Source organism: Clinocottus analis, unplaced genomic scaffold (genome assembly GCF_023055335.1).
Source record: "Clinocottus analis isolate CAN_PGR_092001 unplaced genomic scaffold, fCliAna1.0.p SCAF_40, whole genome shotgun sequence".
Classification (NCBI taxonomy): Eukaryota; Metazoa; Chordata; class Actinopteri; order Perciformes; family Cottidae; genus Clinocottus; species Clinocottus analis.
This window is the reverse complement of record NW_027176154.1, coordinates 675,978-699,398: the sequence shown is the minus strand read 5'-3', so window position 1 is coordinate 699,398 and position 23,421 is coordinate 675,978. Positions and strand designations below refer to the sequence as shown.

At 45.9% G+C, this 23,421-nt stretch overlaps 4 protein-coding genes across 4 annotated transcripts; 3 read left to right on the top strand and 1 right to left on the bottom strand.

The window, feature by feature from the left end:
* Window positions 1–40: 40 nt before the first annotated feature.
* On the bottom strand, window positions 41–2,466 carry LOC137801394 (uncharacterized). The gene is made up of 3 exons (XM_068598804.1): window positions 2,314–2,466; window positions 1,469–1,741; window positions 41–842 (listed from the first exon to the last, which is right to left on the bottom strand). The coding sequence occupies exons 1-3, from the start codon at window positions 2,441–2,443 to the stop codon at window positions 148–150; spliced, it is 1,098 nt and encodes a 365-aa protein (XP_068454905.1). The 5' UTR covers window positions 2,444–2,466; the 3' UTR covers window positions 41–147.
* Window positions 2,467–4,984: 2,518 nt separating this feature from the next.
* Window positions 4,985–13,568, top strand: LOC137801370 (filamin-A-interacting protein 1-like). The gene is made up of 6 exons (XM_068598768.1): window positions 4,985–5,152; window positions 6,813–7,062; window positions 7,442–7,624; window positions 8,220–8,398; window positions 9,905–12,677; window positions 13,062–13,568. Exons 2-6 carry the CDS (start codon window positions 6,817–6,819, stop codon window positions 13,269–13,271), a joined length of 3,591 nt encoding a protein of 1,196 aa, XP_068454869.1. The 5' UTR covers window positions 4,985–5,152; window positions 6,813–6,816; the 3' UTR covers window positions 13,272–13,568.
* A 2,169-nt stretch (window positions 13,569–15,737) lies between these two features.
* Window positions 15,738–19,894, top strand: LOC137801406 (cell cycle control protein 50A-like). The gene is made up of 7 exons (XM_068598820.1): window positions 15,738–16,041; window positions 16,683–16,802; window positions 16,888–16,995; window positions 17,485–17,572; window positions 17,654–17,800; window positions 17,901–18,107; window positions 18,637–19,894. The coding sequence occupies exons 1-7, from the start codon at window positions 15,796–15,798 to the stop codon at window positions 18,828–18,830; spliced, it is 1,110 nt and encodes a 369-aa protein (XP_068454921.1). The 5' UTR covers window positions 15,738–15,795; the 3' UTR covers window positions 18,831–19,894.
* Window positions 19,895–20,392: 498 nt separating this feature from the next.
* Window positions 20,393–22,665, top strand: LOC137801372 (cytochrome c oxidase subunit 7A2, mitochondrial-like). The gene is made up of 4 exons (XM_068598769.1): window positions 20,393–20,487; window positions 20,812–20,901; window positions 21,913–21,997; window positions 22,419–22,665. Exons 1-4 carry the CDS (start codon window positions 20,470–20,472, stop codon window positions 22,475–22,477), a joined length of 252 nt encoding a protein of 83 aa, XP_068454870.1. The 5' UTR covers window positions 20,393–20,469; the 3' UTR covers window positions 22,478–22,665.
* The last annotated feature ends 756 nt before the right edge of the window (window positions 22,666–23,421 follow it).

The window sequence follows — 23,421 nt, the reverse complement described above, 5'->3', positions numbered from 1 at the left end:
AAAAAAACAGCACCAAAAAACTGAAGAGAAGTTACAATATCTTAAAAATGGAGAAAACAAACTCCTTTGTTGGTGAATATAGATTTTTTTGTTAAAAGTTCACAAAGTATTTTTAAAAAAAGGGGAAAAATGTTTTTTTTTCCGGGATCACTGAAAACTTGTAGCACCGAACTCGGCCTCGTGGAGGAACTGCTGCATCTTGGTTCTGACCCACGACTGTTTCTCTGCAGGGAGTCTCCTCATGGCCGGAGCCAAGCTCAGTAAGAACAGGGTGACATCGTCTCTCTGGTCCAGGTCCCGGTCTCTCTGAGCCTCCCTGGCCTCCATCCTCCTCAGGTACTCCGCCAGCAGACCGTCGCTGCTCTTCCTCTTGGCCCGGGTCGGCCTGGGGGACGCCGCCGCGGCACCGCACTCCTCTTCCTCCTCTTCGCAGTCGGTTTCGTCGTCCGGCGGCTCCGCCACCGCCTGGGCCTCCTGCTCCTCCGTCTTCAAGTGGTTCAGCCTGGAGGCGGTGCAGGACGGCGGCGGCGACCCGTGGTGCGCCGCCGGTTGTCGGAGGTCGGGCCGCGGCTGAGGCGGCGGCTGATCCAAGGCCTGCGAGGACGAATGCGAAGAGGCCAAGGACGCGGCAAGAGACGTGACCGACTGCATCATCACCTCGAACAGCTCCTTCATGTTGTCGTGCTGCTGCGTCTGCGCGCAGTCGTCTCTGCCGGCGCCTTCGCAGGTCGCCTCCATCTTCGCCTCCTTGAACGCGACGGCGTCTCTGCAGGCGGACGACGGACGCTTCCTGTGAACGAACTCGGAGGAGGACGTCGTCGTGGCGTCGACTACGGAGACGTCTGCAGAGATCAGAGGAGGAAGGAATGAAAGACATCACACCTGCACTTGACTGATGATTTCAAATGTATTGATAGATTCCAAAAACTAATGGAAGAGCTGAGTACAAAGGCACAAAACGAGAGTTACGTTAGCTTACTCCTCGTTTGCATTAATCACACACACACACACACACACACACACACACAGAGTTATTACAACTTTTACTAACCCTGTGCCTCTTCTGCTAACACCATTACCGTTTCTAATTTGTATAAAAAACATATTTTAGTAGCTTTTGACATTAAAGCTGCACACATTGAGACTTCCTTTTTAGGCTCTTCAAAATAAAAGCATCTCGTCTTACAGGAAACCAGATCAATGTAGCGTAACGCATGCAAAACACAGGCAACAAAAACAACAACGTTGATTACCAAAGTTTCTCAAGCCAGAATATAAATTGGGTTACTGACATATCAGATAATAACCGCCAGCATGCCGTCAGACAGCTCGTGTTGTGCCGTCTTTGCCTTTAAAACGCTGTCTGTCTTACGGTCCAGCACTCAGTCTCGTCATGCGAGGCCAACTCAAAACTTCATCGCTACCGATGAGAGCACGAGCATCGATGAAACCCGACCGAAGTACGAACCGTAGTTGTCGTCGTCGTCGCTGCGCGTGTCGGTGGTCGTGCTGCAGCCCGTCTCGGAGGCGTGCAGGTGGGAGGGGTGCGGATCCAGAGCCCAGCCATTGCAGCCTGCGGCCCTGGCGTCGATAAACGGGTTCAAAAAGGACAATATGGCCGAGTATCTCCAGGGCCGGTAGTTGAAGAGACCGATGCCGCTCTCCCGCCGGTCCTTCTCCCGCTGCCGCTCCCTGCGGTGTTGGTCCCTCAGCGTCTTCCACTTCCTCCTGCATTCCGATTCTGGTGAACAAAACGCCTCGACGGTGAACGGGTTCATACACATTCTGACCAATGGATTTCCATGACTTTTACCCAAATGTTCATGATCAAACATTGTGTGAAATGTGTGTGTAAACAGTAAAAAGTGATAAAATGTACACACATATATATATATATATATATATATATATATATATATATATATATATATATATATATATATACACACACATATACACATATACATACATACATATATCTATATGTGTGTGTGTATATATATATATATATATATATATATATATATATATATATATATATATATATATACACACATATATATATACACACAGTGGGAATCAGGAACCAATGTGCTCGGGAGCTGAACGCCGCGGAGAGTCGGACGGTATTGAGAGACGGACTCTCTATTGTTTTGATCTTTGCTTTTGATCTTTTTCAAGAAGAAATTAGTTTAAAACATCTTTTTTTCAATAAAGTTGTCTGACGGAGTCTCGCGTCACACTCATACGGTTATCACGCAGCCGTGAACGGTATTCAAGCAAAATTACCCCCCGCAAAAAATACAAACTTACCGGGAACACCGACGATCTCCGAGACGTGCCTCCAGGAGTCGGCCCTCATGTTCAGGTCCCTGTAGGTGGGAGAGTTGGTGTCGTAGAGGCTCGGGAAGCCGGAGACAGCCAGGATCAGATTGTGCTCCATGTCGTAACGGTACGTTACCTGCTGGCGGGGAGCCGCGACAAGAGAAGAAGAAACACACCGCCGCGTTTCCGTTTCCGGTCACGGGCCTTTTTATATATATTTTTTTTTTTTACTTTTGAAAAAATTAATCTTGATTTAAATGACTGATATATCCATGACACTGCAGGCTTATACAGCTATTATTATTATAATGCAGCAAAAAAAAGATATTATAATAATATATGTTAGTAATGCCAATTGTATTACTTTTAATATCTTTGTAATTATTATTATTATTATTATTATTATTATTATTATTATTATTATTATTGTTATTATTATTATTGTCCAAAAATAATTCGACAGGAGTGAGACAGTATTCTATTCTCTTTATTTTCATAAAGGACAAAACACGCAAGGGTGTTGTTATTTTTCTTCTTTTTTCATAATAAAACTGCAGCTTTAATACATGAAGCATAGACTTCTATACAAACAGAGGAGTCGTCCCCTGGTGGTAAGGAGAGAGAATGCAGCTTTAACACATGAAGCATAGACTTCTATACAACCACAGAGGTCACACTTATTGTATTGAAAAACCTTGTCATAACCGTGATTGATAGCCTGAAACAAAAGCTCTTTAGTTGTGTAATACATTCTACTTTCTCTCTACTCAGTCAGCTAGTGACTTGACAGGGTTACAACTTCAGTCATGGTTGCAGATTTATGAAATTACACGGCCGAAGTGCATGCTGGGTAAAGATCATAATATCATAATACTCCGTTGTACTTTCCGTTGTGTTTCTGTGACGTGAAGCTAGAAGAAGTTTGTCAGGTTTCAGATGCAAATGAAGGAAAAATACTGATGTGAAGATTAAAAAGTGATTATCAGATTGAAGTTAATGAAGTTAATGAAGATTGTCAATTTAAACTGTGGCTGTAATTACACAGAGACAAGCTGGTGAACAATGATTATGTTACTATGATCATCAAAAAGACCAAAAAATGAATAAAGGGAGTGGGTAAAACAAACATGAGTCTCATTCATTCATTTTATCCATCATGTGTTCATGTGCTTGCTCCATGTTGTTCTGTGTTTGCTGAACTCCCCAAAATGTTTTGAAGTGCTTGGATTTGAGGAGGCGGGTATACAAGTAGAAAACATGTAACTTCCTGTTGCCACTAGGTGGCGCTATGACTAGGATTAAAAATGACCACATGGATGTCTTCAGGGTCAGGAGGTCATGACGTGTGAGAAATATGGAGCAGATTGCATAATGTAGGGCCGAGTTAAAGAAAATGGCGTCTCTTTGGCGCTGCTCTGCGCGCATAGTTCCATGATTTTAAAATCCTTTGATAACTTTTTCCTGCAAAGGTCTCAAGATCATATTGCCCGAATGTGAAATCAATCAGATTAAATCTCTAGGAGGAATTGGTTGGAGTTTAACGCCTGAAAACAAGGAAAATACCAAAATTGAGAGATTCACTATAGCGCCCCCTAGAAATTTAATATCCTGCAAAAATGTGGGTATGTTAAGGGACTCGATGTTGACATATGCTACAAAGTTTGTGAGGATCGGCCAAGTGATTTGGGAGTAATATGTATTGACGTACTAATTTCAACAGGTCCTCCGCTCCGACTGTTCACATGCTGCAGTGTCTTCTTTGATGAAACCACAAGGGGGCGACAAAGATGGACAATTAGTCAATTCTTTACATGTGCTTTCCGTGTGTGTGTGTGTGTGTGTGTGTGTGTGTGTGTGTGTGTTGGTGCGGACCGGGTATGAGGACGTTTAACCTGACACATGCTTACTCCGTGAGGACATGCCGGACCTGTGAGGACACACTGTGTGTGTGTGTGTGTGTGTGTGTGTGTGTGTGTGTGTGTGTGTGTGTGTGTGTGTGTGTGTGTGTGTGTGTCTTCAGGACCTGAACCTGCATGCAGCCGTTGCTTCTCGTTGCTTTGTTCCGTGAGAAGAGATTCTTCAGTGAAGGCGGTTGCTGTGTTTCTTCCTTCCTCTGTGGAGTCTCTGTGTGATCACTGAGTCTCTGAACGTTCAGCAGAGTTCACGTTCTCACCGTCACCTTCGTCCGTAACGCCGGCTGCCGTTCATGACTTATTGACCATTTGTGAAAATTGTTCAATGCAAAATAAAGTTTCATCCAAACTCAGTATGTTTGTGTTATTCGTGGCAAGTATTATAATTTTTTTTAAAGTTAAATTTTTTTTTTTATTATTATATTTTTTGCTTCTTTTTTATTTTGCCTTTTAGTATTTTTCCTTTTTTTTTTTTTTTTTTGCTCATTAGCTTTTTAGCTAAAAAGAAGACAAAAACAACATAAAAAAATTAAAAAAATAAAAATATAAAAAGCAAATAAATAAAATGCAAAAAGGCAAAAAATATAAAAAACAAAGAAATACATAAAAAGCTAAAAATATAAAAAGTGGAGGAGAAAGACGAAGAGAAAGAGGAGGAGAAAAAGGAGGAGGAGAAAGAGGAAGAGGTGGACGAAGAGGAGGAGGCTTGTTGAATCGTCGGACAGTTCAGCTGCTGAGAGCTCACAGTGAATATAGAGCTCACCACAGAGAGGAGAGGAGGAAGGAAAGGAAAGGAAAGGAAAGGAAAGGAAAGGAAAGGAAAAGAACATTTGTGAAAGCGATGTGAGATCCTCACCAGAGAGCAGCGAGTTGAACAGCTGTATGACCTTTGACCTTTGACCTGCTGAGACCAGGTGAGCCCAACATCTGTGTGACTCCTTTCATCTGCAACCACCTGTTTTACCTGTTACACCTGTTTCACCTGTTTTACCTGTTTCACCTGTTTTACATGTTTGACATGTTTCACCTGTTTTACATGTAATACTCAAGGAATATTTAAACATCTCCGAAAAATACATTAGTGCACTACATGAGTAAACGTACTGTGGGTCTGCTGATGGGTCATAAAGCGATAGCCCCGCCCACTCGTTGGACTCGGAACAACAACAACAAGTTGGGTTGAAATGCTAAAAAGAGACGAGGATGTGAAGTGATTGACGGCTGAACCCGATCAGATGAATGGACCAGTGACGTCCTCATCACCGCCAATGTAAACTGGTAACACTGAGCAGCTGTTCTGAGCATAAACAAGCTAACGTCCTCCGTGCTAATATTAGAGACAATGTAACCCGATGCATGAGCGATAGCATGTTAGCTAGCGGGTTGCGTGGGGGTTACTTTGGAGGAGCGAGGCTCTTTTTGTTGCCAGGACCACGAGTGTCGGCACATTGCACAGCCGTCCACAAGGTCGTAAACTCTCCCAGTGGCTCTCCCAGTGGCTCTCCCAGTGGCTCTCCCAGTGGCTCTCCCAGTGGCTCTTCCAGTGGCTCTCCCTGTTCACCGTCAGAGTGAAGGCGGCCCTGTGGCTGTGACGGGTGAGAGGTCTTGGCGTTTCCCCCTGAAGGAGCTATTAATAACAGGCCGGCTAGGATTCTCTCTGGCTGAGTCACAGCCCGCTTTTTATCCAGACCGGCAGCGACGGGGAACTTTGATCCAGTTACTTGTTCTTTTGTCAGGACCCCCATCTCACCCATTACACCCATCTCACCCATTAACCCCATCTCACCCATTAACCCCATCTCACCCATCTCACCCATTACCCCCATCTCACCCATTACCCCCATCTCACCCATTAACCCCATCTCACCCATTGCACCCATCATAACCAGTATCATCCGGCACAGCTGCCGCTTTCATCATCGCTTGTTTGGCTTCTACGACCTTAATGTCGCAGCGAGGTCTCCTGCTTTGAGTGAAGCCAATGTGAGGAGCTTCAACCCGATGAAAACTTGTCTCCAGACCTCTTTTCCCTGTTTGAGTCGTGGTATGAACCCCAAATTAATGCCAATACTTGTGTTTATTGTATGTATTTGTTCAGCAAAGTCTTGGGAAAAAAATGTATATCTGCAAAAACAAATCACTTTTAAAAGATATTTTGATGGTAACTATGAACATCCAGCATGATATGAGTCAGAGTCCCCAAAAGGCCTCCTGGAGCGTCAATAAAACACCTTTATGGAAAGATTAGGACCTAAAGAACCAGAACCTGCAACAAAAATCACAATAAAACAAAGTCTTGTCCTGTTAGGAAGGAGCTTCAGTCAGAAAACTGTGTCGTTCGGTTCAAAAATGGAAAAAATAAATCTTAAATGCAAGGAGTTGTGGATTTGTTAGAGATCAGAGACAACAGGGTCTGGTGTTCACATGGTGGTCATGTGAGCTGTAGAGCTCCAGGGTGGAACTGAGGAATCTGCTACTAGCTCACCGCCATCAAGCGTCCTGAAATCGGAAAAAAACTGAAAGCTTTCAGGAATGTCGGTCCCACTCTCTGGCTCTTCTGCCTCCTCCCCTCAGGGGGATGCGGTCCAGGAGCTGCACCACGGAGACGGGTCCGGACGGCGGACGCGTCCGGCCCGCCGGTGGCTTCGTCCAGCAGGAGGAGAACAAACCGGAGCTCAAGAGGAAGATGAAGGTCCAGCGGGAGGAGAAGGACAGCCGGGCGGCGAACCCCCAGAGACCCGCAGAGACCGGGAAGCCGGCGGCGGCGGATCTGACGAAGGCCGACATGCTGCACCTGCTGGGCATCATGGAAGGAGAGGTTCAGGTACAGCAGACTGTCCTGACTCTGAGTCTTTGACCCAGAACCAGTCCTGCACCGCTCTCAGTAATTATGAGTCCATGTGGATCAGAACACCGGTCACAACCGGAGCAGATATTCATATTTAAAGTTCACAAACATGAAAAGCTTTTCTGTGAATAATTATGTCTGAATAGATTTCTGATTCTTTGATTCTGTGATGTTTTACTGAACTCAACCTTCTTCTGCTTCTTCTTCTTCTTCTTCTTCTTCTTCTTCTTCTTCTTCTTCTTCTTCTTCTTCTTCTGCTTCTTCTTCTTCTTCTTCTCCTCCTCCTCCTCATCCTCCTCTTCCTCTTCCTCCTTCTCCTCTTCTTCTTCCTCATTCTTCTCCTCCTCCTCCTCAGGCCCGAGAGGACATCATCGGGCTGCTGAAGTCCAACAGGACCGGACCGGAGGGCCTGGGGGCCCTGGGGGCCCTGGGGGCCCGGTACGGCTGGGCCGGCCCCGTCAGAGCGCTGCAGAGAGACGGGCCCCTGACCCCGAGGCCCCGCGGCATGGACCACGCGTACGAGAACCCCATGGCCGAGGTCAGAGGCAGAGCCCGAATATGAGCCCATGACCTTCAGCGTCCTTTCAGTTTTAACTCCCACAAGTTTCTTAAAACCTCAAAATTCCCAGAAAGCAGTCCAGAAAGTGTCCTCGGTGACTTTCTATGTGAATATCAAACTGGTGTCAAAGGGTTCAGAGGACCAATACCGTCTCAGCTTTTATTTTGGCGATGCGCTGACCCCAGGGTTCAGAGCTTGAAACCTTTTAAGCTAAAAACTATGATCATCCAGCATGGCATGAGCCATATTCCTCATAAAAGCCTCCTGGAGCGTCCCTGAGTTGTTCAAGCTGTGTGGTGCAGGGCCTTAACAACAGCACAGACACTAATAACACACCTTTATGGAAAGATTAAGACTTAAAGAATCAGAATCTGGAACAATAATCACAATAAAACAAATCATTGGCATGTTAGGAAGGAGTTTCAGTCAAGAAACTGTGTCGTTCGGTTCAAAAATGGAAAAATTACTTCTTTTACGGCAAAACATCGGCCGATTTGGGCATGCTGGGTATTATCATTGTCACACAGCAGCTTCCACATGTGACGAGGGTTTTCTTCTGTGATGGCGGGTCCAGCTGGACCGCCTGGAGGACCAGCAGAAGGAGACGTACCGGCGGATGCTGGAGCAGCTGCTGATGGCGGAGCGGTGCCACCGCCGCACCGTGTCGGAGCTGGACAGCGAGAAGCAGAAACACGCCGACTTCATGGACAAGAGCGACGACTTCACCGAGCTGCTGGAGCAGGAGAGGGAGAGGTGAGGCACTGGGAGCCCAGTGGGCCCAGTCTCAGGTCTTCATTCTGGGCCTGGACTCTGGAGTTGAGTTCTTCCTCAGAGAATCTCTTTCAGTGTCGCGTTGACGAGATGTGCTCATCGGTGGATTGGGAAAACATGATTCAGCGTGAAAAAAAAGCATAAATAATCAAATCCAGTCCCGCTAAAGACAGAAAGCAACAACGTGTTCGTCCGCCTCTCAATACTATAATAATAATACCTTTGTTAAGTCCCTTTGTAGTTGTTGTAAGTCTCTTTGTTGTTGATTTAATTCTCTTTGTAGTTGATTTAAGTCTCCTTGTAGTTGTTTTAAAGCTCTTAGTAGTTGTTTTGAGTCTTTTTGCAGTTGTTTGAAGTCTTTTTGTAGTTGTTTGAAGTCTCGTTGTAGCTGTTTTGAGTGTCTTTGTCGTTGTTTTAATTCTGTTTGTAATTGTTTTAAGTCTCTTTTTAGCTGATTTAAGTCTCTTTGTAGTTGATTTAAGTGTTTTTATAGTTGATTTAAGTCTCTTTGTAGTTGTTGTAAGTGTCTTTGTAGTTGTTTTAAGTCCCTTTGTAGTTGATTTAAGTCTCATTTTAGTTGATTTAAGTCTCTTTGTAGTTGTTGTACATGTCTTTGTAGTTGTTGTAAGTGTCTTTGTAGTTGTTTTGAGTCTCTTTGTAGTTGTTTAAAGTCTCTTTTTAAGTTGATTTATGTCTCTTTGTAGATACTTCAGTTTAGTGAGTATTGACTCGACTTCATGGCCCATTGGCAATCCGTCCTTTTTCACTTCTCGGCGTCCACAAGCAGCTGCTGCTGGCTGTCCCGCGCTGCAGCCCTCCGCTCTGTCTGATAACACATTCCTGTCGGCTACCGTCAGTGTGCAGATTCACTGCAGGTGATATCATGAACGAGTGAGTCCAGGGTGATGTCATGACCAGCTGAGCTCATGCCGGAGGATTCAACGCCCTGTTTGCATAACAAACTGTCACGAAATACGACCACACAGGAGGTTTGTTATGAAGCTCTGGTTGTATAGAAGTCTATGCTTCATGTGTTAAAGCTGCATTCTCTCTCCTGACCACCAGAGGGCGACTCCTCTGGTTGTATAGAAGTCTGTGCTTCATGTGTTAGAGCTGCATTCTCTCTCCTGACCACCAGGGGGCAACTCCTCTGGTTGTATAGAAGTCTATGCTTCATGTGTTAAAGCTGCATTCTCTCTCCTGACCACCAGGGGGCGACTCCTCTGGTTGTATAGAAGTCTCTCTGCTGAGCAGAACAGACAATGATTAAGTGTAAAGAAAAAACTGACAAAAAAACAACACAAAAGCAATAAAAGTGAGGTCAATAAATTGAGATGTGCACCATCTGATACAGGAATATGTGGAGAATGTGACGCAGTGGTTATTTTATTTTTCAGTCACAAGATACAGTCAAACATTTTAATACAAATACAACTTGAATTCAGCATTCGTGTCATCTGTTGTGTTTCCTTCTGTCTGCGTTCTTAGACTCAAACGGCTGCTGGAGCAGGAGAAGGCCTACCAGGCCCGTAAAGACAAGGACCACAGCAGGAGGCTGGAGAAGGTCAGAGCGGAGCTGGTCAAGCTCAAATCCTTCGCCCTGATGTTGGTGGACGAGCGGCAGCTGCACATCGAGCAAATAGACCGTCAGAGCCAGAAGGTCCAGGATCTCGCTCGGAAGCTGCAGGAGAAAGAGCAGCGTTTGGCGGCGGTCGCCAGCGCCGCCAAGGAGGACGGCCAGAAGGTCCTCGTGCTGGAGGCCGAGCTGGAGCATCGAGCGTCCAGGTCTGCCCAGGAGCATGAGGAGACGACGGCCAAACTGGCCGACGAGGAGTCCCAGAGCCGACAGCTCAGGCTGAAGCTGGCCGGATTGGAGCACAAGATTGAAGAGCTGGAGGAGAGCAACAAGGCGCTGCAGAAGTCCGAGGAAGACCTGCAGGACCTGAGGGAGAAGATTGGCAAAGGGGAGTGCAGGGATTCGTCTCTCGTGACCGAGCTGGAGAATCTGCGGAGGAGAGTGCTGGAGATGGAGGGCAAGGACGAGGAGATAACCAAAGCGGAGACTCAGTGCAGGGAGCTGAAGAGAAAGCTGCAGGGTGAGGATAACCACAGCAAGGAGCTGAGACTGGAGCTGGACAAACTGCAGAAGCGGATGGTTGCGCTGGAGAAGCTGGAGGAGGCTTTTGGTCGGAGCAAAGCCGAGTGCTCTCAGCTCCACACAAACCTGGAGAAAGAGAAAGGTGTCGTGAAGGAGCTGGCCGGCGAGCTGGAGACGATGAAAACTCGGTTGAAGGAACTAGAGTGCTCAGAGACGAAGTTTGAAAAGGCAGAAATGGTCTTCAAAGATGACCTGATTAAGTTGAAGTCCTTCACGGTCGTTCTGGTCGACGAAAGGAAGAACGCGGTGGAGAGGCTCAGACAGGAAGAACAGAAAAGTGATGGTTTGAGTCGGATGTTCAAAGCGGAGCAGGGGAAGGTCACGGACGTCACAGAGAAGCTGATTGAAGAGAGCAAAAAACTTCTCAGATTCAAATCTGAAACGGAGGCCAGAGTCACAACCCTCGTGAAAGAGAAAGACGAGTTGAAAACTAAACTTGTGAATGAGGAGGAAAAGTGTAGGAAACTGAATGCCAAGCTAGGTGGGATGAAAATAAGAATAGATGGCCTTGAGCAGACCGAGAGGGAACTGCAGAGGAAGTGGTCCGACAAGGACAATAATCCAGATGAAGACAACAAAGTCAAAGAGTTTGCGCTAGAGATTGAAAGACTTAAGAGCCGGCTCAAACAGCTTGAGGTGGTGGAAGGAGATTTAATGAAAACAGAGGACGAGTACGATCTACTGGAGAAGAAATTCAGAACGGAGCAGGACAAAGCCAACACCCTCTCCAAGCAGCTGGAAGAAATCAAAAGTCAGATCGCCAGAAACAAAGCCATCGAGAAAGGCGAGTTCGCGAGTCCAGAGGCCGAGCTCAGGATCCGCTGCAAGGCGGAGGAGGCCAAAACCAGAGAGCTGCAGGCGGACGTCCAGGCCCTGAAGGAGAAGATCCACGAGCTGTTGAACAAGGAGGACCAGCTCTCCCAGCTGCAGGCGGATTACTCCATCCTCCAGCAGAGGTTCGTGCGGGAGGAGGAGAAGAAAACGAGCATGAGCCACGACTTCCTCAACCTCACCGAGGAGCTGGAAGCCACCAGGCGGTACAGCCGCGCCCTGAGGCCTGGCGCCAACGGCAAGCGGATGCTCAGCGTCTCGGTCGCCTCCACCGCGGCGCAGACGGACGCGGCGGCGGCCGAGGACGAGACGGCGACCACGACGGCGGGCTTCATCCGGAGATCGGTCCTCGAGGAGAACCACCTCATGAGCAACCTCAGGCAACGGGAGCTTAAAAAGCCGGCGGTTCTGGAGCGATACGCTCCGGCTTCGGCGGAACTGGGGGCGAAGAAATCCTGGATGCCTTGGATGAGGAGGAAGGAGGCCGTCGCGCTCGCTCAGGCCGGCCGGGCGCCCTCGTTCCCGCCGCCGGGTCGGCCGCTGCACATCCGCGTGACCCCGGATCACGAGACCAGCACCGCCACCTTGGAGATCACCAGCCCTCGGGCGGAGGATTTCTTCTCCAGCGCCACCGTCATCCCGACGCTCGGCCTTCGGAGACCTCGCATCACGATCGTCCCCGAGTCCACCGCCGCCGCCGCCTCGAAGAGCGGAGCCCACGAGCCGGCGGGGGGTCTCGATCGAGCCAAATCCCCGGTCACCATAACCGCCATCTCCCGGGCCAGGAGTCCGGATGAACCCGGCGGCCGCTGCTCCGACGGCTTCCGGTCGCCGGTGTCCGTTATCACGGTTAGTGGCAGCGGCAGCGGCAGCGGCAGCGGCGGGTCGCCCGAACCTCGCGACATCGCCGCGAGCCGCACAGTGATCACGGTGAACCCGGAGAAACGGCCGACGGCGTTCGGGAAGTACAACGGCAACGTCATCACGACGGGCGACAACAAGATCCACATCCACCTGGGGCCGCAGCTCAAGAGGCCCTGCGAGCCGCCCGGTGCGCCGCCCGGTGCACCGCCCTGCGAGCCGCCCTGCGAGCCGCCCCGCGGCGCCACGTTGACGCTCAGGGGCTCCGGATGTGGCGGCGAGGCGGCGACGGGGACGGTGCTGCGCTCGCCGCGATGCTCGCCGGGGAAGACGGCCATGACGGGCAAAATGACGAGCAGCATAACGATCACGCCGATCTCCTCGCCGAGCGCCAGGCCGACGCAGCCAGTGGTGAGCGACCTCCATCTTTACTGGTTTTACTTACTGGAACATAAGACGCTTACTGGTTTTACTTACTGGAACATAACACGCTTACTGGTTTTACTTACTGGAACATAACATGCTTACAGGTTTTACTTACTGGTTTTACTTACTGGAACATAACATGCTTACTGGTTTTACTTACTGAAACATAACATGCTTACTGGTTTTACTTACTGGTTTTACTTACTGGAACATAACATGCTTACTGGTTTTACTTACTGGTTTTACTTACTGGTTTTACTTCCTGGAACATAACATCTCTGTATTCTACATCAGAACAGGGAACATCTCACCGTCTGTCTGTGTTTCTGTGATCAGAACCCTCTGTTGTGTTGTCGGGTTTTCTTCCAGCCCGGTCCGGTTCAGTCCGCTCGCAGCGCCGCCTCGAGGATCCCGGCGCCCAAAGGTACGGCGCCGAGCGGCAGCAAGGCGGCCGTCTCCACGGTGACGAGGTTAGAGTCGCGGGCCGAGAGCCGCTCCGTGAAAATCGAGCTGAGGAGGTCGACGGCGGCCGAGGGGGAGGAGCCAAACATGCAAACGCAGAGGGGATGTTTTATTTAAGCCGCACCTCCAGGTGGCACCTGAAGCATGTGTCATTTCAAGCACAGGGTTTTTGTGTTATTGATGTTTGTCTCGTGCCTCTCCTGCAGTTCAGTGCATTGTGATTAACTTCATCTCCGTGTTTGTTGGGTTCTAAACTTTGTTGTCGTCATTTCCATTTGTTTTCACAGCACGTGTTTTTATTTTCACCAGCAGCTTTTTGGAGGTTTCAGTCACTGCGAATCTGTTTGAGTGTCATCGTTTTCCTTTTGACAGGCACTTAAATAATAAAAAAAAAAAGTTTATCGCTGAATCTGGCATTGCTTTGTAGTATTCATTTGTGTATTGTGTGTGAGCTTTATGTGACTCAAACAGCAGCAGAATCATCCAGGAAACCTCCATAATAATAACTAATGCTGCTAAACTCCATTAGCCATAAGAACTAATGAACTAAGTAGAGAAGAGTTTGTACATAAATCATCATTAATGTTGACCGGATGGACTTTAATGACCAAAGAAAATCAACGTTTCCTCGTTTTTCACCGTAATTATCCCTCCGCCCAAAACAGGAGTCTCAATGTGCACTCGTCCTTTAAGTCCTAACTCAGTCAAATCTAACTTTACTTCCCCAGTGAATGTATTTTCAGACACAGTTAGACTCACGCTCACCAGAGGGCGTCATTATCTTCCAATAAACGTCCATGAATCTGATTTATTTAAAGATTTAAAGACGCTTCTTGTCCTAAACCTCCTGATCTGGAGCCACCGGGACTTTTTTCATCCTGAAATAGATGTTGCTGATTTTTATTTTATGTCCAACAAACAAACCCTGGACATACAAAACCAATGAAACATAGAAAATAAAAACATTTTAATACGTTTAAACAGATTACAAAGATTACAGATTACAGGTCACAAATAAACTCAGATGGCTCATCTTACAGCTTTGCCTCGATTCCATTTGACTTGTTTGGTGGCCAGAAGGATTGTAGTATTGAGGGTTTCCAAGAGGAAGAGCGTGAACGTGCAGAGGGTTTTAGCTCCAGGCTCCTCACAGATTGTCCTGTTTGAGACCCACAGCGCCCTCTGGTGGACAACCGTGTCAACTCACTCACAGGCCAATAAATAAAGGGCCTGTGTGTGGAATCTGGCGCCATCTAGCAGTGAGTTTGCAGACTGCAACCAACTGTTGCTGGAAGCGCCACTAATCCATATCTTCATATCAAAACATGAATGAAAAGACTGCGCGTGAGATGCAACTATAAGTGTGAACGTGACCATGGACGTCGGGGCGTAACGAGGAAACACACGCGTTGTGATTGTTTCTCCCGCAGGTCCACAGACGGACGCCGCCTCGCCAAGCAGCCGCCGCCGACCACATGATGTGTGAAGAAACACTCACATGGGTGTTTTTTCTGAATGGAGTCTGGTTAGGGAGTGAAGAATATGTTGCACTGCTGCAACACGGCAGACCTTTGAGCCAGCGTCTCTTGTTGCCTGCAGCGTTGCTCGTATATTGCCAGATATATTGCCAGATTGCCCTATTTTTCTGTTAGAACAAACATTTAGCTTCTATGTGCACATTTAAATGTCGACAAAGGTTCATATAGAAAGATAAAACAACATTGTTTGTGGTGATCTAAACATGCGCATAAGGTGCAGAGGAGAATATGGAGATAACACGACAATAAAACCAAACTATTTTCCCCCATTTATTATTTAATACACAAGATGTTTTCTAAACGTTGGCCAGACAGAAACATGAAAAGTCTCCATCTGTTCTTCAAACCGTCCAGATGAATGAACTCACTCTGAAGCATTAAAACCAGCAGTTTTTATGAATGAATTGTTCCCTCAGTCATTATTTCTTTAATACTTGTTTATGTATTTTAAAAAAACTCTTAATACGAAATATTAACATATTTATGATGAACCGTTCCTGGCTGGAAAGTACTTTTTCAGTTAGTTTAGTACATCAATGCATCAGGAAAACAGTCTAATTAATTAATGTGATTAATAGACGAGAAAGAAGTGTGACGACAAAGTTTAACGTTTAAAGTGTGTGTATGTATATATGTGTATACGCATGTAAATATATATATATATATATATATATATATATATATATATATATATATATATATATATGTATATATATATATATACATACATATATATAAATGTGGAGTTATGTATATATATACACTGCATATTCATATATACATATATATGTCTATATTCACACAGATATATATGTATATATATATATATATATATATATCTGTATATATATATATATATGTGTGTGTGTTTGTGTGTATATATCACCTTTATTCTGAATAAGTCATTCTTAAAATCACAAACATGATTTTTGTTGAATTATTGGATGAATTGTACAATATCCGATATTTCCGACAGCACGTGAAGGCGGCACCAACCACCGCCCCATTAGTAACTGAATCTGTGACGTCACCGCGCGGTGCGTTCATTTCCTTGTTCATTTCCCTTGTTTTCGCAAAAATTTCCCGTCGGGCGGCCAAAAACAATGATGGCGACCAGTTACGACGCCAAAGACGAGGACGGGCACGTCACCGTGACCGGCCCCGGCGGCGGGCCGCTGCAGCGGGGCAAGAAGCCCGAAAACACGGCGTTCAAGCAGCAGAGGCTGCCCGCCTGGCAGCCCATCCTCACCGCGGGCACCGTGCTGCCGGCCTTCTTCATCATCGGGCTGCTCTTCATCCCCGTCGGCATCGGCCTGTTCGTGACGTCGAACAACATCCGGGAGTTTGAGGTAGCGAGCGGCACACGCGCATGCTGAGCGTCAACCGCTGACGCCAAATCCAATGTAGAAATTGTGTAATTTCACTTTTCTTCTCGCATTTGTCGACATTTGTAACGTCTTTGCAACTTGACATGACCAGTTTCTGAAACGTAATGCTCCACTGGGAAATTCGGCAAAGATATGTGGACGAAGAACAGCTTTTATTTTAATTAATCAAATGAACATCTAATTTAACACGTTGTTATATCCATTCAATGGATCCACAAAAATTGACGATTTTTAAAAGAACTTTGGCGTTTTTTCACAAGACAAACTATAAAGATTTGGGAATATTTTGTAAATTAGTGGCTGTTCACTGCATTGATCATGTATATAGTCATAATCTGGTCAGTGTGTTTCTCCTTTTGTTATTGTAATTCAATAATATTGATCACTTCCCACACTAGCTCATGATGGTAATCTATAAGCGTACCAGACACCTAATAATAAAACAACAACATTAAAACGTGTTTACTTTGACTTTCTTTCCGTCTTCTAACTTGGCTTCTTGGTTACTTCCTGGTTTTCACTGCTCTATATTGTGTGGTTTTGCTCCAGTGGAACACACACTGTAGCTTGTGTTTTGACATGTTCATTCTACCGTGTTTCAGATCGACTACACGGGAGTAGACGTGTCCAGTCCCTGCTTCAACTGCTCCCAGACCTTCAGGTGGAACAGCTCGAGGCCGTGCACCTGCACCGTCCCGTTCTACCTGGAGCAGCCGTACGAGGCGAGGACGCCGTCGCCTCGTCCCGTTATCTTCATGCACACAGCCGGTTGTCTTTTTACACCTGTCCTTTCCTTTAAACCAACAGAGCAACGTCTACGTGTACTACGGCCTCTCCAACTTCTACCAGAACCACCGTCGCTACGTGAAGTCGAGAGACGACAGCCAGCTGAACGGAAACATGAAATCCCTCATGGTGAGACGAGCGCCTCGTGCACTTGAACTCACACTTTTAATGCTTTGTTCAACTTGGCTCAATCTGATTGGTTGTCAAGTTCAACTCATGGAACACCCCAAAGGAGACTATGATAACGAGGCGTGCTTTCCAGTGAGAACGCCAGAAAACCTTATTTGTAGTTATTTAGACTCCATTGATAAAAACGATAATTTTACACGTGTTCATACAAACTCCACTTCAAAAGCAACACACTAACCCTTTCACTTATTTACAAACTTAGCCCGGCTAACGTAGACTTAGCTTGCGCTAGCGTTCACGTTACTCATAATGTTATTGATTAGCTTACTTTGATGATAGGAATCAGATTCATTGGTCATGTATGTGTACGCATACTCCTGATTTCACGTTGCTTTCCACGTACATATACAGAAATCGTCGTTAGCGTCGTCGTTAGCGTCGTCTATCAGCACTCATCTCTGGTCTCCTTCTCGTCCTCTTCCCCCTCAGGAGCCCAGTAAGGAGTGCAAGCCGTACGCTTACCATAACAACAAGCCCATCGCGCCCTGCGGCGCCATCGCCAACAGCATGTTCAACGGTGAGCCGCTCGCCCCAGCTTGACACATTTCACATTTAACGGCATCCGTTTTGTAATCAAACATCCCTCGTTTGGTGGCAGACACGCTGGAGCTGTTTTACAACGACCCCAACGGCACAAAGGTCCAGATTCCTCTCAACACGACCGGCATCGCCTGGTGGACCGACAAGCACGTGAAGTTCGGAAACCCCGGCGGCGACAACGCGAACCTCACCGCCGTCTTTCAAGGTTCCAGCGTCCTGCAGAGAGCTCAACCTAGAGCACGAACCTTCACTCACGCTGACGTTTTCTACCGGACAATAACCCGCCTGAGCTCTTTCTATTCCAGGAACGAGCAAGCCAGTGAACTGGCGCCGGCCCGTCTTCGAGCTGGACTCTGACCCGGACAACAACGGATTCGTCAACGAGGATTTCATCGTGTGGATGAGAACCGCCGCCCTGCCGACCTTCCGCAAACTCTACCGCATCATCGGCAAGAAGAACAACATGGCTGCCACTCTGCCGCGAGGAAACTACACGCTGGAGGTCGTCTACAGTATCCTTTATGTGGGTTTCAAAATTTCCACACGGTATGAATTTGTCATACACCGTCATATCGGTGGTCCATAGCCATAACAACTGTTGTTGCATCTTCGCAGTCAAAGCTACTTGTGTGTCATGGTTATAACTTTATAACGACAATTAATAACCCACAACTAACGCTCTCTAAGAGGGTAAAACACCACGACACAACAGTTGGTGACGTAAACACTATTAATTATACATTTATAAAATTGCACCACCGAACTGCATGCTGGGTAGAGCTCGCCTACTACCACAAGAAGAAACAGGTCTCTTTTTTTTCTCTGGGTCCTAGTTTCACTTAATGTTTGGAGATCCATTGGACCAAATGTGTGTGAACTCTGTTTTTGAGCATTCTTCTTCTTCCCTGTGTTGTCATCAACCCAACAGGCCACGACGTAGTGACCTGAGAGCATCCACCTCGGTCAACTTCATCAGAAACAGAAAAATAAGACGCCAAGCCAATTTTTTCCCGTAAATGATCTTTAACCGGTTGAAACCAGACTATCCCGTCCGCAGCTTCGAGGGCCGGAAGCGGATGATCCTGAGCACCGTCTCCTGGATGGGCGGCAAGAACCCGTTCCTGGGCATCGCGTACATCACCGTGGGCTCCGTCTGCTTCTTCCTGGGCGTCGTGCTGCTCGCCATCCACCACAGGTGCCTCAACCGTAGCAACGGCGCCGACATTTCCAACTGAGAAGCGGCAGACGAGAGTTTACGTGTAACGTCCGCATCCATCGACGCCTTCAGTGGACAAACGCCTTTTTTTTTAGGGCTTAAAGCCGCCGATTATTTGCCAAAGTGAACGGAGAAGTAGCCACACAAGTACAGCTCTAGCACTGATGACCCGCTCCATGAGGAGCAGGAGGAGAAGTTTACATTCTACAGTCACACACTGATTATTGCTCTGATGCCATTTTTCTTATATACACGTAAGAAAATATATTTTGACCAGCTGCAAACGTGCGTAAACGTGATTCTCATCGTTGTCGGCCACATGAACTTGCATAAATGTATTTAATGTTACATCCTGGCGCAACCGTTAGCTCGTCGCTACTTTGTGGGTAATAACGGACTTTTTTTAATTTGCTGTTCGACTTCAGTGGCGCTCGCCTCTGAGCCGAAGCGTTGTTCAGAGTCTCCGTGTTGCATGCTGGGTAGCCGAGATGTAAAGGTGGTGGCGGAGCGGCTCATCTTTGTGCCTTGATTTTTGCGCGTCAAACTAAAAACAATGAACTTTCGTTGAGTCGTTTTACGAAGAAGAAATGACGTTGGAGCGAGTTCCACGTCCGTTTGTGGCCTGCAGGCGCTACAGAGCAACGTTGTGTTCTTTTGTATTTATTTGTAGTAAACGTTTGCATTGTTTGCTCCCCAGGGTTTCTTTCGTGGGTTTAAAGTTGGAGGACGTGTAATCTGAGTGTTAATCTAATCCAGAAAACTGCACATTGACGCTTCACTGATCGTTAACATGCAATAGAAATAATAATAATAATATCAACACGGATATGACTCCTTACTTGTGATGTAATGTCTCAACATTACACATTTTACATTCTGCCGTGTTCAGATCTTTAGCAGCAGCTGAGATTGTAGATTAACAAAATAGATGCTGCATGTGTTCATGCGCGTTGTGAAAATGTTTGTTGTTGTTTTTTCTTTTAATACATTTCATCCAGATAAATTGTCTGCAGTCACGAGACGTTTATTTTTATACTCCATCTTAGTTGTTGCTTTAAATGAATAAATGTGTCATTAAAAACAGGTTTCTCTGATTGACATGTTTGTTTCTCACTATTATTATGACTACCTTGTTATACTATATATGTTATATTGTATATGTTATTGGATCATAACTATTCATGTATTAATGTGTTCAGTACTATAGCAATGTTATTTGTTTATTTTATAACTTTATAGTTTAATATATACTGATGCACCATTTCCACACACAATATTTTAATTATTTATTTATCACCATGAAAGAGCCTTTTAAATTCATATATATATATATATATATATATATATATATATATATATATATATATATATATATGCACACACATACTTTACAGGCAAATGCTGCACAATGAAACCAAGCCAGTAGAACAGTTATGCTGAGAACAATATAATAGGTAAATTATATAAATATAAAACGTAAAGGACGAAGGAAGGAAGAGCAACGGTTTAAAACTATAGAGTGTAGTTTGCAGTCAGGACTATAGGTGGCGCCAGAGCGCAGTCTGCCGTCAATCCCAGCGAAGAAGAAGCAGCAGCTGAAAGCGGAAGTAAGTTTCCGGTGTCCTTGTGTGAGAGGCGACTGCAGACGGACTGTAAAGATGAACAGACACATATTCGTAAGTTTCTTCTCCTCCTGAACATTGAGTGTTTGTCTCGTATGACTATAGTTGAACTAATATCGCAGATGTTCGAGCTGAATGTCGGCAAACCGAACGGGACAGCAAAGTTCGGCTCCGTAAACCGAGCCAGGGGTCAAACGGAGCTAGCATTAGCTTAGCTTCCGTACTAGTTTCACCGAGCCTCCTCCCGCCTTCTGACCGGTTGAGTGTCTGTGTCGGCGTCGGGCTCGTGGAGCGCGCGTGGGCAGCGGGCTCGGTGTGCTCAGCCCGTGACCCCCCGCTGTGTGGTGACTTCTCCTGTGGCTCCTTGTCGTTCCGCAGGCTCTCCAGCAGGTGGCGCGACGGACCATCGGCAGCTCCTCGCGCCGGCAGGTCGACAACAAAGTGCAGCAGAAGCAGAAGGTTTTCCAGGTGAGCAAAAAGACCCGCGCGACGTCCCCTTTAGATGACGTCAGAGGTGGAACGTAAACACAGTACATGTACTCTGCTACAGCGGTCCTGTACTGCGGTTCAGAGGTACATGTTGTACTTTATACCTCACTGTACTTACTCAGTTAGTTCAGGTAGTGATCAATTAGTCCATTGAAGAGAAATTAATCAACAATATTTTGATAATCTTCTGCTTTTTTTTCTCGAATGTGAATATTTGCTGCATATATATATATATATATATATATATATATATATATATATATATATATATATATATATATATATAGTGTGTGTAATATAATGGTAGGGGAAACACTGGGTCTAATTAAACGCTGACGCGTCTGTTAAAAGTCTTTAACTTCAATAATAACTTGCAGAAAATGGTTTCTCCAGACAGGAAGTTGCTGTAGAAAAACTTGATTGTGTGTTTTTATTTCTTTAGCGGTGGTTGTTCTTCTCATGAAGCCCTGAACTCATTGTAGCTCCAAAGATAAGTGGCCTGCTACTAATGGTTTGATCTGCAGTGGTTTTTGATTATTGGTTATTGAGCTGATCAGAAGTCTGTTTACCTGTATGCCGTGTGGAGTGAGGCTGTAAAGGAGCTCAGAGCCGCTGCTGCTCTCACGTGTTCACATAAATAACTTTTACTTGTCGTAGACTAAACAAACCGTTTTCCTGGCTGGTTGGTTGTCACCGCTGGAATATGCTTTATTTATAACGCAGCAGAGGCTGCTCGCTGCACCGACCGCTGCTTTCTACTTTAAGCTATTAAACAGGGTTCATACGGGCATGGAAAACCTGGAACAGTCCAAGAAGAAGAAGAAGAAGTGTTAATTCTGTGAAACTTTCCTCTGAAATGTTTTTAACCGCTTGCCGTTCCCTCCGTGTGTTTTCAATGAGGAGCGACGCTCAGACGTCCTCTGCTGCTGAAAGCACCTGAACGCCGCACAACAAAGTGTGGCGTTGTGTAACCGTTGTGTTGTCCTGCAGGAGGACAACGGGATGCCCGTCCACCTGAAAGGAGGCAGCGCCGACGCCTTGCTCTACAGAAGCACCATGGTGCTCACCGTCGTCGGTGAGAACGGAACCGCTATGAGAACCCATGAGAACCCACCGGGGTCCAGAGGGAACCGCTATCTGTCTGTCTCTATACCTCTCACTTTTATCCCTCACTTCGCTCTCTCTCTTAATAATTTGCAATATAGTTTAATAATTACAAGATCCTGATCCTCCAATAGTTTCCTGGAGAAAAATCTAGTTCTTCCGGCTGATCTCTGACTTTGTTTTGCTCTCTTGAATAAAAGTGAATTCGTTCACTTTGTTGTGAATCTTCATCTGAACCGAGTGAATCTTCAGAAGGTTGATTCTCTTTCTGGGACTTTGTTTGCGGTGTCTAAATTTAAATGGAAGCAGAAAGAGAGCCGCACAGTCGCTTGTTTTTAACTGACGACGTAGAGATGTGATGGAGTTGACCGATTGTGTGGTTTGTGTTGCAGGAGTCGGCTACGTGGTATACGAGCTGCTGCACGCGGCGTTCCCTCAGAAGAAAGCTTAACTGCAGCTGTTTACTTCCATTTCACCCAGAAGGTGTCGCTCTGTCGTCTAAGAGAAAATGAATCCTCCGTCTGTTTCCCGTCATCATGGGATATTATTTCACGTTCATGGGATCAATATTTATTTGTTGTGCTCTCTCTAATAACCTAAAGGATCAATAAAGAGTAAAATACCTCATGACCACCACGAGTAGCTGTCTCTCTGAACTGTATTCACGTTTCCATCAATAAAGTTTGTTGCATGAAACTTTAATGATTGAAAGACGAAGATGTTTGAGATTCTAATGACGCTCATAAAAACCTGTAAATGTGTTATATTCATGTGTTCATGATGTTCATTTAGCTTAAATAATGAATCTGCTTTTAAAAGAAAGAGGCTCAAAATATCAGCAGCATACATACAGGCATCTATATAAATGTTTATTCTTTTAATAAACTATTGTCTCTCATTCATTTGAGTCATTTAAGGTTTACTGTATGCTTTGAATCCTCATTGTTAGTTTAAATACTACATTTTATCACTTTTTACTGTTTACACACACATTTCACACAATGTTTGCTCATGAACATTTGGTTTAAAGTCATGAACATTTAGTTTAAAGTCATGGAAATATGGTTTAAAGTCATGGAAATACCCGTTTACTTCATGTGTGTTTTACTGCCACTGGAGGGCGACGTTGACAAAGAGATGGTGAGAGTCTAGCGACTCAGAGAATAAAGTCTCTCTGAGTGTTCAGGGTTTATTAAGGTTCTGTGTCAACTCTGTTTCACGATTCCTCTGCTGAGCGTCGCTGCTTCTGGGCAAATAAAACCCCCAAAAAACAACTGACAGGAAACGTCCCGAGTTGAAAAAGCTTCATTTGGCAGATACCTCCTGTTCATGTACGGTTTTGTTTTCTTGGGCGGGTTTCCTCCCGTTGTCTGCTTTAATTTACCTCTGCAGAGC